General features: G+C 39.7%; 1 protein-coding gene across 1 annotated transcript in view; it reads left to right on the top strand.

The window, feature by feature from the left end:
• The window catches only part of SPATA16 (spermatogenesis associated 16), a 91081-nt gene that overhangs the window by 62018 nt on the left and 16473 nt on the right, over positions 1-12590 (top strand). The window contains exons 5-7 of the mRNA XM_080408968.1: positions 2570-2714; positions 6659-6842; positions 7034-7157. Coding sequence (XP_080265094.1) covers positions 2570-2714; positions 6659-6842; positions 7034-7157 — 453 coding nt within the window. The remainder of the gene's footprint in view (positions 1-2569; positions 2715-6658; positions 6843-7033; positions 7158-12590) is intronic.

Genomic DNA, 12590 nt, shown 5'->3' with positions numbered 1-12590 from the left:
TCTGTAGGCATCCCTGTTTCCTGGACACGTTGCCAGATATTCATCCATGGGTATGGACTTCAGTGCATAAAGTCTTAAGCAGAAAGATCCTTAGGGATGGTATCGTATAAAGTTTTCTCCTCCAAAGTTTTTATGGGCTGAAGTTTTATATCCTTAAAGACTTTACCTCATAAAAATCCAAGAGGATAATAAAACAAATAGCATCTATGTCCAGGGTCAGTAGCTTGGGGAAAAAAAATGCTCTTGGGTAATAAGAATACCTTCAGTAGCACTACTGACCAGGAACTATGGCTCTGTTCTTTTCTCCATTGGCTGACATTTTACCGTTATGGCCCTCTGAGCCAGTCGCTATTTGCATGCTGTGCAGAACAGCCATGGGGACATGGCTGTTATTATATTATAGGTGTGACTTTGAACTGTTCTTGAGGATGATAAAGCCAAAAGTGAACTTTGCAGGCAGGATACAGAGCTCGTCTGGTCCAGCTGCTCAGTTTCATCTCACTGCCTCGCTCCATGTATTTTAAACCTGAAGTGTACAGATACACCCAAAAACATGTTACATGCTCGTATTAACCCAGATTAGGAAATGGCTGCCAAACTATAGAAAGTAAGCAGAACACCCAACCTCTCACACAAAATAAGGCTGACCTAATTCTGTGGCTACATTTACACATGAAATTCAGTAAAACTTGAACAAGTAGGCCTTTGCTCTTTTAAAAATGTACCTTGGAAAGCTAGATCGGTACCATTGTTTTGCTACTGATCCTCTAAGGGCCCTGAACGACAAGATAATTAAAGTCCATAGAAATATGAAATCCCAAAATCACTTTGCTACAAATCAGTGCAGGCTAGTAAGCATTCCCATAGGGAGGAACAGGCACGTATCCATTTATGGGCCCCTGAGCTCCTGGCAGGAGGACACACTCGCTATTTTCTGGTCTGATACCTCTAGATCTGTGGCATTAACCACGGATAACACAGCTGTGCCCATGGAAAGCTGGAACTCCTCCTCACTGGGGAGGGAATGTTATTACTGCCCCAGGTGGTCATGATACTATCGCACACATTTGAAGCTTGTTAATTTTCCAGGGCTAAATACTGGCCACTCCAGACTGCTTCCATTCCAGTAAACGAAGGATAATGGGCTGACTAGACATAGTAATCCAAAATACAAATGAATCCCCAGTGATACCCTTGACACCCAGGTCGAGCGTTCAGTGTAAGAGCATTTGGGGTGCACATACGGCAGCCTACCCCAATCTTTGCTCAAAACTATTCTAGCATTTCTATGGTATTTCTTCACACCCCACACCAATAAAAAGGATGGAAATAAACTGACATAAGACTATATCAGAGGACCTCTTGTCAAAAGCTGTTAAAGAGAAGGGCCTAGATACCTGACTAATTGGCACTCTCAGCCTTCCATTCTAGGTTGGTGGGAGCAGTCGTCAGCTAAACAAATGACTCATGGAGGCACACTATGTCTTGGATAATTTTACATAGGTGGAGGATAAACTGCGGAACAAAACTGAGGACTTGTCAATAAAACACCAGGCTAGTCCCATAATGATATCTTCTGTGAATCATTTCAGTGTACAAGATGATCTGGGAGATTCATACACCCAGTTAAAAAAATATATCTTTTCCTCTCATGCTTTTCCAACCAACTCTATTAACTTGGTGTTAGTATTGTCGCTATTAAACGTGCTTACGCTTCTGCCAAGATAGATTAATGAAGCCTTGCAGTTCCCCCAGTTTCCAAAAAGAACTGCCCACGTCAAGACAACAAAATCTTTGTGGGCAACAGTAGCAGCCCGAGCAGTGCTGAACGTGATCTTCCACAGATCCCAACCCAGGAGGAACTGCAGCTCAGCCTCCCCCACGCTGATCGATAAGAGTACTGAGCGAGGCTGTTTCCAGGCTGGTAGCTGCTCCTGGCAGCTCCAGCACCAGTTCATTGGGGTCCACTGAGTGTGAAATCCACCTCTCAACATCAGACCAGCACAACGCGTCATTTGAGTCATTTTTAAGGGATGACAAGGTTCATAAGCTTTGTGTTGCCCTCTGCACAGGAGTGAATTTCATTCTTAATGTAAATGGTGTTTAAATGCAATATTTTAAGACTAATATTCCATACAGGAACAGTGTCTGATTCATGCCAACCCAAGGGGCAATATGAATGCTTAGTATTGTTTAACCAGCTCCCAAGGACTGAATAAAACCCTCAGATGAAAGATGTGACCTTCAGAGAGCATGGAACCACTTTTTCTTTTCATCTAAAAGATAATTTATCTAATACTTTTCTCCTCATTGAAGACATAGGCTTGCTGCACTGAAAACTGTTTACAAATGTTCTTTCTCCATTAAATTGATTTTCTGAGTATAGATAGGCAGTGTTTTCTGGAACTAATTTAAATTCCCCTCTAATTAATATTCAAGACCAAAATATGTTATCTTTGCATGACTGTGCAATTATTAAAGGGAAAATATCATCTGTGAAAGTAATTATTTTTTTTTTTAACTAGCCATTAACCAACATGAAATGTATAATTTCTTTGCCTTTTTTTAGGCTATGTTTGAGGAAGCCATCAGTGAAGTATCATTTTCAGTTATGTATACACCATTTGTGACAGAAGTCAAGGCTGACAAAATAAGCAAGATAAAGGACATGTTTGCTAAAGAGCGCCCTGATTACGCGGAGCACATATATGCAGGTAACAGCAGATTTCACATGCTCTTAAGAACTGTATACTGTTTGTGCATGTGTGGAGTTGGCTGAAAAAGAGTCTGAGTGCTCCAGACATTTCTGCACTTCTGGCAATGGAAATGAACTTCTGAGATTTGCTCTATGATTGTACATGATTTAGGTAATCAAATCAATGCTTAGGCAAAGTACAGACTTTATGCTGCAAATTCCCATAAAGTTGATTTTTATCCATGCAGCCCCGTGCTTCCATTGTTGAATTTCATTATTGCAACTAATCTTTTCTTCAGAGGTAGATTTGCAGTGTATCTCAGTGACAGTGAGGCTCAAGTTCATTCCCATCTCCGTGGATTTCCGTCGGTCACCAATGGCCAACCTGCAGCAGAGCTTTAGCTTTCCAAAAGTATCCTCCCTCCTACAAGCACTAATGGACTGACAGCCACCTTTGAGAGCATCTCGGCTGCAGGGATGGGCATAGCCGCATTTCCTTCAGCCTGTTGAAGGCAAGTAGGATGCAGAGTGAACAAGGGCTTTTTGCAGAGCTTGTTGTCATCTCCTGGCAGAGTGAACTCAAATAGCATCTCCTGAAGTAAACAGATGCTTAAATTCTGGTGACCACAGCCTTATTTCAAGAGGAATGGCTATTTTAGTGCCAAGTGCTCCACTGCTAATAAAAAAAAACCTTTCCTTTTGGTATAATTAATTACAGCTCATGAGTTGGAAACGTGACGTTCCTGTACAATTCTATACATTTTGCAGAGAAACATACTCTAGTTCATATATTACAGTATATCATTTAGTACCTGCTGCTTCAGTATCTGTCAGTGAATCAAGGTGAGTAATGTAGATGAGCTGAAATAATTAGTAGGAAATAATTAGAAGTACCTCCTTAAGGACATTTCTTGCAGCACCACAGTATGTATATGAATACCTTACGATCTGCTGGAGTAACAGTTAGACTCGACAATCTTAAAAGTCTTTTCCAATCTAAACAATTCTATGGTTCTATGACATTTTGGCAAAAGAGAGGCAGGAGGATAAAAGGCATTTCTTATTAGCATTAACCTGGTGACTCGGAACATAGCTGACCCTGATAACACTTGCCTTTGAGTTGGTGATTGAGAAACGTAAAGGGAAAAGTACATTTTTCAGGTCAAATTCTGGGAAGCCCTTGTTTTCGTCAGACAAACTAGGTATGGTTTAGACACCTCTCACTGCTGCTTCCAGCAGGGTCATCGAAAAGGCTGATGTGCTTCCCGCACCCTGCCAGAGTTACACCCGGGTCAGACGAATTAGTCCTTGCAGCATTGCTGAGCCCCAGTGCTCAGCAGGCAAAATAAGGCTCCCAAAAGGATACACATTGCATCTTTGGGGAAGAAAAGAAAATCCAGTTGAAACACACAAATAGGAATTAGGAAACCAAGTGTTTACCACAAAACAATGTGAATATTTAACACAAGCAAATTTGTCTTGTTTGGGTTTGTTTCACTTTAAGAAACCAGCGTGAAACTAGACTGTGCTGTGCAAGCTGCAGACCACCCATGTACTGGGTTTGTGGCAGGAGCTTTAGGGCGGTTCAAAGAGGGAAAATGAGGACATATCAATCACAGAGGTTGTAAAGTCCCTGTCTACTGTTTACTTGCTTATGTGACTTTGTGGAGAATTTCCTGGAACAAAAGTCTTGGCATTAAAAGGAGTATAAAATAAAACTCCCTGATCCAATTTTAAAAAAAGATAACTTTGTATTTCACATAAGCCCCTCAATGTACAGCAAGGGTGAGGTTTTCTGAAACTAAGTTTGTGGTTTGTGTTCATGTATCGCTGGATGACTTTGAAAGTGTCACAAGTCACTTTTTTACTCCTCTCATTAAGGAAAAGGAAGAAGGGGGTGGGGGGGGGTGGGGGGTAAAAGATGCCAGTCCTACACTTTAGTCAATTATAAAACAGACTGAATAAAGCCAGTTTTGCCTTCAAATGTGTTTGTTTACAAAAACCTATTGATTAAAAGAATTGCTTCAATTTTAAACAAGTTTTTCTGAGTGCACATCCGGGGATTGCTGACGTTTCTAAGAATTAAATGGGATGGATAGCCAGGAAAAAAACAAACAGTATCAGGGTTTTGAGAACGCAGTGGTGTGAGAGATCTCACACAGCTGGGACCTCTCCCAGCCTCCCTCCATCCTGTGCTGGAGACCCTCTCAGACAGAGCAGGCGCAGCTCTTTTTGCTAGACTTGATACTGGGATAACTCACAGTACTGTTAGGTGAAGCCAACCAAAGCAGTAGGGGTTACTCAACTTACCTATTGGGATCTGACCTAAAATCACACTGCTCACCAAAAAAACATCACAAGCAACAAGTTTAGCTCATTGTTGGTGCAGTACCACTGAGCATTCAACCTGCAGGTCTGTATCTTACATAGGAGAAATTAAAACTATGAGCAGAGCCCATTTTAACAGTGGGTGTGAAATACCAGACGTCTCACGAACATGTTATTTTAAATAACCTTCCTATTATATTAAATGGAATATTTAATAATATAATATATAATATATAAATATATAATATATAAATATATAATATATAATATATAATATATAAATAATATAAATAAATAATATAAAAAAATATAAATTTTATATTAAATAAATATAAAATTATTTTTTTATGGGGCAGAGCCCATTTTAACAGTGGGTGTGAAATACCAGACGTCTCACGAACATGTTATTTTAAATAACCTTCCTATTATATTAAATGGAATATTTAATAATATAATATATAATATATAATATATAAATATATAATATATAAATATATAATATATAATATATAATATATAAATAATATAAATAAATAATATAAAAATATAAATTTTATATTAAATAAATATAAAATTAAATTATATTAAATTAAATAATTAAATTAAAATTAAATTAATAATAAAATTATATTAAATAACCTATAACCTAACAATCATCTGCCCAATTTTAGTCCAAGTTCTGCTGGAGTGTAAGGACTGAATTGATTTCCAAGTTTCCCTTACTGCCAAGGAAAAGGAACAGCTACACATTTACATCCAAGTGTACAATGCAGTTTGTTGCAAAATTGAGAATCCATCACAAGCAGAATATGCTGCAAGGGAATATCAGGTCCACTCGTTTTGATTTATGTAGGGGTAAGTCCGGGGAGCTCTGAGTGGGGTTCTCCATTTGTCACTGTGACCGTGCAGCCTGGCATCTTAAAAGCAGGGCTCACTGAAAACAGAGCACTCCTTTGTGAAAAGTGACACTGACATTCAATCTAGGTTTATATTTCGCAGGGGGAAGGGAGGGAGGAAAGGGTTGGTCTGATTCCCTAAGCAAAGGTGATTTATACAATTGCTTTGAGCATCTGTCCTCGCCGAGGTCAGGGCAGACGGACTCAGGTGCTACACAGGTTTTTTTGGCAGCGGCAGTCACAAACTCTGGACAAGCCACAGCACAGGCTGTCACATGCCAGCTGGGTGGATCAGAAAGGACATGCAGGAAGCCTGAGACTATGGTGGTAGTGATGGTAAAAGCACAAACCTATAGGAAATAAAACCTTACAAATTCAGGGAGCAATAGAACAGCTTCTTTTGCAGTTAAAATATCAGGATGTTACGTTACCCAGGTGTTGAGTTATTAATGCTTTGGCTGATCAGCATTGAAAAGTGCATAAGCAGAAAGAACGTCTTTTATCTTATGCATCAGCAAAATTTAAGCTGTTGATTCAAAAGGATGCAAAGGTTGGAATTTCAAAACCCAGTTTTGAAATAGCTGGATGGGTTGGTTTTGTCACCTTTGTTTTGGCAAGCTTTCTAGATTACTTTTCACTCCTCCTTAGTCTTCCTTTTTTTTCCCCTCCAAAAAAGTAACGTCTCTTACAACTGAAAAGACATGTGACAGTGGAAATCATTTTCATTTCCATATTCCAGATCCTCGTGGATTTCACATCCTGCCGCAGACAGCTGGGTGGCCATCTCTGCCTTCCCAGAAGTACTTACTGACTCTGGGCTTTAGAAACAAACATATCGGAAAAATCCTGGAAAGGTGGTCAACAAGAATACTGCCAATCTTTTCAGGTATGTCAACTTGCTTAATAGCTGGGATAGCTCAGGGGTGACCTCTACGATCCTTGCTAAATCGGGGGGGTCAGGGAGTTTCTTGGGATCCATTTCTCTGTGCCGGCAGCCCTGACTGTCCAGACAGCTCTCCTCATCCTCTTCTCTCCTCCTCCAGTTTACCCATCATCCTGCTAGATCCTTTATGGAAAATGTATACAAATAAATACAGTATATGGTTTTGTGATTTCATTCCCTAGACCGGGAAACACCTTTCAGTCCTGTCACAGAAGAAGAAACAGTAAGATATTGGGTTAACACCGGGAAAAAGATTGTGCCAGTAATGGATTTTATAAGAAGCACCAAATTAACTGTGAGTATAAAATTCACTTGCTGGTGTGTAGTGTGTATGGCAGCAGAAGCCTGTGCATGTGTGAATGACGTGTGCTTTTTGGTGGGTAATGCATTCCGCACATGTTCCTCCTGTGTCCGGAAATGCTCAGTGAATTGCATTAGGAACAGAGTTCAAATGGGGGTTAGATACTTTTAAAAAGTAGCCCTAACTATTTAACAGTGTACCCAGTTTATATAAAATCACTTTGCATGCAATTTTCTCAAATCTTTATGGCCTATTATATTATAACCCTACTTCACATAACCACCAAAACTACTTGCCATATTTAATACCCATAGTATACTACACATATCACCAGGATCTCCATCAAGAGTTAATAATTGCTACTTGAAGCGTTTCTAGTGTTTTAGATCCTGATCCCTACGTAGTGAAGTATGTGAAATAACCTTCAAATCTGTTACAACCATATTGAAGGTATATTAGTTAATTCTACTCCATACTTTCTGCAATAATGTACACAGCTTTTTAGCACCATGGCTTTTGATTAGTACAAAAGGTCAAAAATCAAATTTGCATGTAGACTAGACTGTTTTAATGCAATTCTTAAATTATTCTCCTGAAAATAAGTGGAAGAAGCCTCTCCTCCCCAGACTGTAAATGCTAATGTTAACGCTTTTTCCCTAGCAATAACAGTTTTTTAGTTTTCTCTGTGTTGAAGGAATCACAACCATTTCCTCATCAGCGGTGTCTTAGCAAATCACAGGATTTATATTCTTAGGTTTTGATACCAGATAGGGCGTTGACAAAAACTGCTACTTAGCAACCCCTAGCAAAAGAAACATTAGCTAGATATTTGGGGAAGCTATATCTCCTTTACTCTCAGAGAGCAGCTGCTGGAACAACAGTAAGTGTTTGAACTCGCATGCTTAGTGGGAGGTAAAGGTGCTTCGTGTTTCACCAAGATGGGCACTCGTAAAGCATCTGCATCGGTGTGAGGCAGGTGGAACAGGCTGAGGGCAAACACCCCCAAAGAAACAGCTGCTGCTTTCCAGTTCTTTCCCGAAGCCATGTGCTGCTACTGGCTTCAGATGACCAAAAGCCCAGGTTATTGATGTGCAGGCTAATAGAAGTGGCATCTCTGGGAAAGTGAAATATCTGTTACTGCTGTGTGCATTGGACTTTGAACATTTAAGCTAGAAGTATAAACAGACAGTGGGTTGGGTACTGGATACAGAATAAAACCCTGGTCTTTCTGAAAGCTGCAGTAAAGCTCCAATTTAAAAAAAAATAATAACACCACAATTCTCTATTTGGATAAAACATAGAGCTTTTAGAGGTGAGAATCCTCTACTGCAGTTGTTCAGTCTCTAATGAGTATGAGAAAGAGAAAAAAACCTTGAAACTGGGTATCTTTTGGATTCCCCATAACCACCCTATTCTGTAAATGAATTTGGAGGAACAGGATCACATGGTTCAAGCAGACATACATGGTATCTGGTATCCAGAGTACAAGGAAAAGAAACTCATCACGTAAGAGATAAGAGCAGAGTGGTGTGCTAAGATTGCTCAAGCCAGTCCCCACTAGCTGTATGAATTTACACTGCTCCTACACAGTAATATTTTCTACCAGCTCTAGACCTCACCTCATGCATTTAAATATTTTTGCTGAAACAAAAGAAGGCTCCCAAAAATACAGAGTGAAATCCCAGCACTACTGAAGTCAGCAGCAAACTTGCCTTTTGTTTGAGGAGGTCAGCATAACATCACCATGGTTCAAACAAGGTCAACCCCAGTGCCACCTCCAGCAGCAGCCAAGAATGGGATAGCAGGTTTGAACCACGGTCCTACAGATTTATAATCAGCCACCAAGGGGTCAGTGTGGGAGCTTTAATGGAGGGGAGGAAAGCCCCAAGATAGAAGAAATTATCACTGAGTTTGAACAAACAGCTGCCAAATCCACATCTGTTATGGGTGGAAACATAGTCACTTTTCCCTTCCATTTTCATAGCGTTGAATGATCCAGGCAAGGCAGAACCTCTGACCCAAAGAGCAAATGACAAAGGCAATTATACCTGATAATACAGATAGGCACAGGGCCAGAACTGCTCTGCTACTGGTGATTAAAATCTTTTTATGGGCCTGACAGATTTGGCCATTTTTGCTTCCTTGAAAAAAAAATTCATAGAGCTAGAAAAAAAGATTCCATCATATTTCCATCACACACAAACTAAACTAAAAAAATCTGCAAGACAAATTCAGATACAGACACTAGCTTTACAACTTACTTTGAGAAGAGAAACAAATATATTTGGTTTTTAATAGAACAAACTTTCTGCCCTCTACTTCATTTGCAAATGCAAACCTACAATCCAAATTGCGGTCCTAAACAGGTTTTTTTGACAAAAACGTCTCTGTGCTAAAGCAGAGTTTATTAAGCCATGGCAACACTTAATATAAGTCTATTTTGCCACCTCAGTTTTGCAGCTACACAACTAGAGTTAATTATATGATTTATACACACACCACTGTTGGTAAGATGTGAAGTTAAAGGTTAAAAAAGCAAAGCATTTTCTATTGCCCACACACACACACACACTTCATAAAGAACAGCCAGTCCCGTTTCAATCAAGGGGACATTTGTGTACTGTAAAGCAAGAAGCATTTGAGAAAGAATGTCACAGTCTGGTCCCCTCTGGTCCCCATGCAGCATCAACTGCTGCTGCTGGGGAAATGTCATAAACCTCATCTACCCAGAAACACATAGCATGTCACAAAGGTTATTTTATTTGCCTTTAAAAAAAAAAAAAAATATATATATATATATCAGTCAGACGTTCAGCTACTCCTGTCCCAGTCAAGATTACCAGCATTGACGAGTGGTTGTTCTGTCAAGTGATTTCACTGGGCTAATTCCTGCTGCTTTCTCCACACCAAGTTTGCCTTTCTCCTGCTGTAGTCCCCTGTTGATGGCACATGATGGTACTTAACAGGAGAAACAACGGCCAGAGGGACTTATTAGACTGCTCATATTATAAAGGTGAACAAAACCTACCACATGATTCACAGCATGATACCTACATTTACAGATCTCACTGTTTTGTTGTCTATGTTTTAAGTAGAGGGAAAGTGTTTACTACATACAGATTTCAGCGCACACACTTTCTGGAGGATACCAAGGGCATTGAAGAAACATTATGATGGATTTTTTTCTGCTTGTTATTTCAATACACTATAAAGGTGCTTGCAAGACATAACTTCATTCAGAGTTTGAGCTGAAAAATAGTGGTAACAACTCCACAGAACTGCTGGGGGGCATTCGACTTTTGCAAAGTGGTGCTCTTAAAGCTGATAGTTAAACATGCCACATGTATTGGATATGATAGATTGTGTTTTAAATCCAGACTGACCAGCCACTTTGCTTTTCCTTGTCTTTAGCTCTCAGCAATTAAACTTTATTTATAAATAGAAGCGGCATAACGGATGACTCCTTTCTTGAGTATAGAGAAAAGCAAAAAATGGGGCTGTCATCCCAAAATTCTCAATACATGAAAGGACACATGATTCACTCCTCTCACATGCTCTCCAGCTCCTTCTTGCAATGAAAGCCTGTCCTAGCTTTGGTCTGGTTGTTAGTGCTGGGTATTTAGCAATAGCAGGTAAACTCCATCCAGAACAGGCTTATCTGCTTTTTCATCCCAAAGTCAGAAGAATGAGGATGTCTCAGAGCCGATCCTCAGGCACTGGGACCTTATTTTTCTCTTAGAACAAATGTCTTTAAAGATGCCTCTGGGGATAAACACCCTTTCGAGTCTTTTTTTTATTCTTATTATTTTTTAAAGTTTAAATTTAAAGGGAATTCATTCAGCAAAAAGTTTTCTGGGGAATGCTCTCTCCTGGGAGGACCCCTGCCTCAGACAAAACTGCCCATTATGAATAAAGTCCTCAAAAGAAAGTCCATCAATTGCTCTTTTTTACCTTTTTCTTTAAATTCTCCCTGGAATACCAGACAAGAGGGGTGAAGCTCATCCATAAAGTAACAGCATCATCATTCAATCATTTATTGTCTTAATATTGCATTAATACTGCATTTCTAACCAGGATGCAACTGCAACTTCATATACTGCATTTGTTGGTTCCTTTGCTACCTGATTTCTCAAATGTGTATCTCTTTTCTTTTTTAAAGGAGCCAACACTTTTCCACTGAGGTCTCCATTTAAGTTTGCTCTTTACTTAACCTTCACTGTGCCTACCTGAGCTGGTTTCATCTTCATCTGATTGCTTGGCCACTTTATTATGTTTCTTTACTGCAGCTTAGTAGCCCCTTGAATTCTGCTATAGTTCATGTAATTCTCATCATGTGGTTCAGCTCCCCGTGGAATTTTTTCTCCTGCCAGCAGCAGTTATTTACTTTCTCTTTCTGCATTTTTCATTGTCACTGAAACGCCACCTCTGACAATGTTCAACCTCCTCTAATCCCTTCAAGCAAAACACCCAGTGTCAGTTATTTATTTATTTACTTCCATCCTACTGTAAACTTAAATAGCATTGCCACGTCCACAGAGTGCGTGTTGGCACAGGTGCCCAATTTGTTTCCCATAGCTACATGGCATGCTCTCATATTTTTCTGGAGAGTCAAGCAGAGAAAAACTTGTTTTCTTTTTGCCTTTACTTTCCTAATCATTGGAGAAGCCCCCAACAGACACAGCATGATAAGAAAAGATTTTTACCTGCTTGCTTAGCTGATGACTCAATATATTCATTTCTTAGTGCTTACACAAAAAGGTTTTGGGTGGATTTCAAGAATAGCAGGGAAAAACCTTTTGCTGCAACTAAAATGTTGTGTGACTATTTCATGTTGATAACAGCTCTTTTTCTCTCATTAACTAATTGCTTCTCCTTATATTAATGCACACAGCTCTACCTGGGGACACAGCTATCTGGCTTTCAAACACCGGTGATTAGGTGGAGATGGGGCTTCATTTTCCTCCTTGCTTTAGAGCCATGCTAACTAGAGTGTGTCAGACTACAATTTCACATATCAGAGACCGGAGAAATCTTTTTTCTTGCTGATGTCTCCTACTAATACTAGGTCAGGTGCTTCGAAAAGGACTCTTCAAGTGTAAGAAGGCTGTCCTGATCTCCCTTCTTAGAGGTGGGTCAACAGAAGTTCATGAGAAGGTAGGCCTGGAAGGGCTTTTCTGGCTCCTCAAGTCAAATGACGTATTATACACCTTTGTGTCACCAAATATCTTATTCACAAATTGAGTAAAATCCATCTCAGAACTAGTCAGGCTTTCTGCCTTTTCTGCTTTTGGTGAAACACATCGCAGACCTTTAACCTGAATTATTAGAAGCTTAATTGCCACCCCAGTCTTATTTGTACCTATTTATACACAATGGCCCTTCTGTTATCACTGTCTTTTATCTCTCCTTCCCTTTTCAGTTGTTTGC

This window comes from Falco punctatus, assembly GCF_963210335.1.
Source record: "Falco punctatus genome assembly, chromosome: 13".
NCBI lineage: Eukaryota > Metazoa > Chordata > Aves > Falconiformes > Falconidae > Falco > Falco punctatus.
This window is presented reverse-complemented; position numbering and strand designations above follow the sequence as displayed.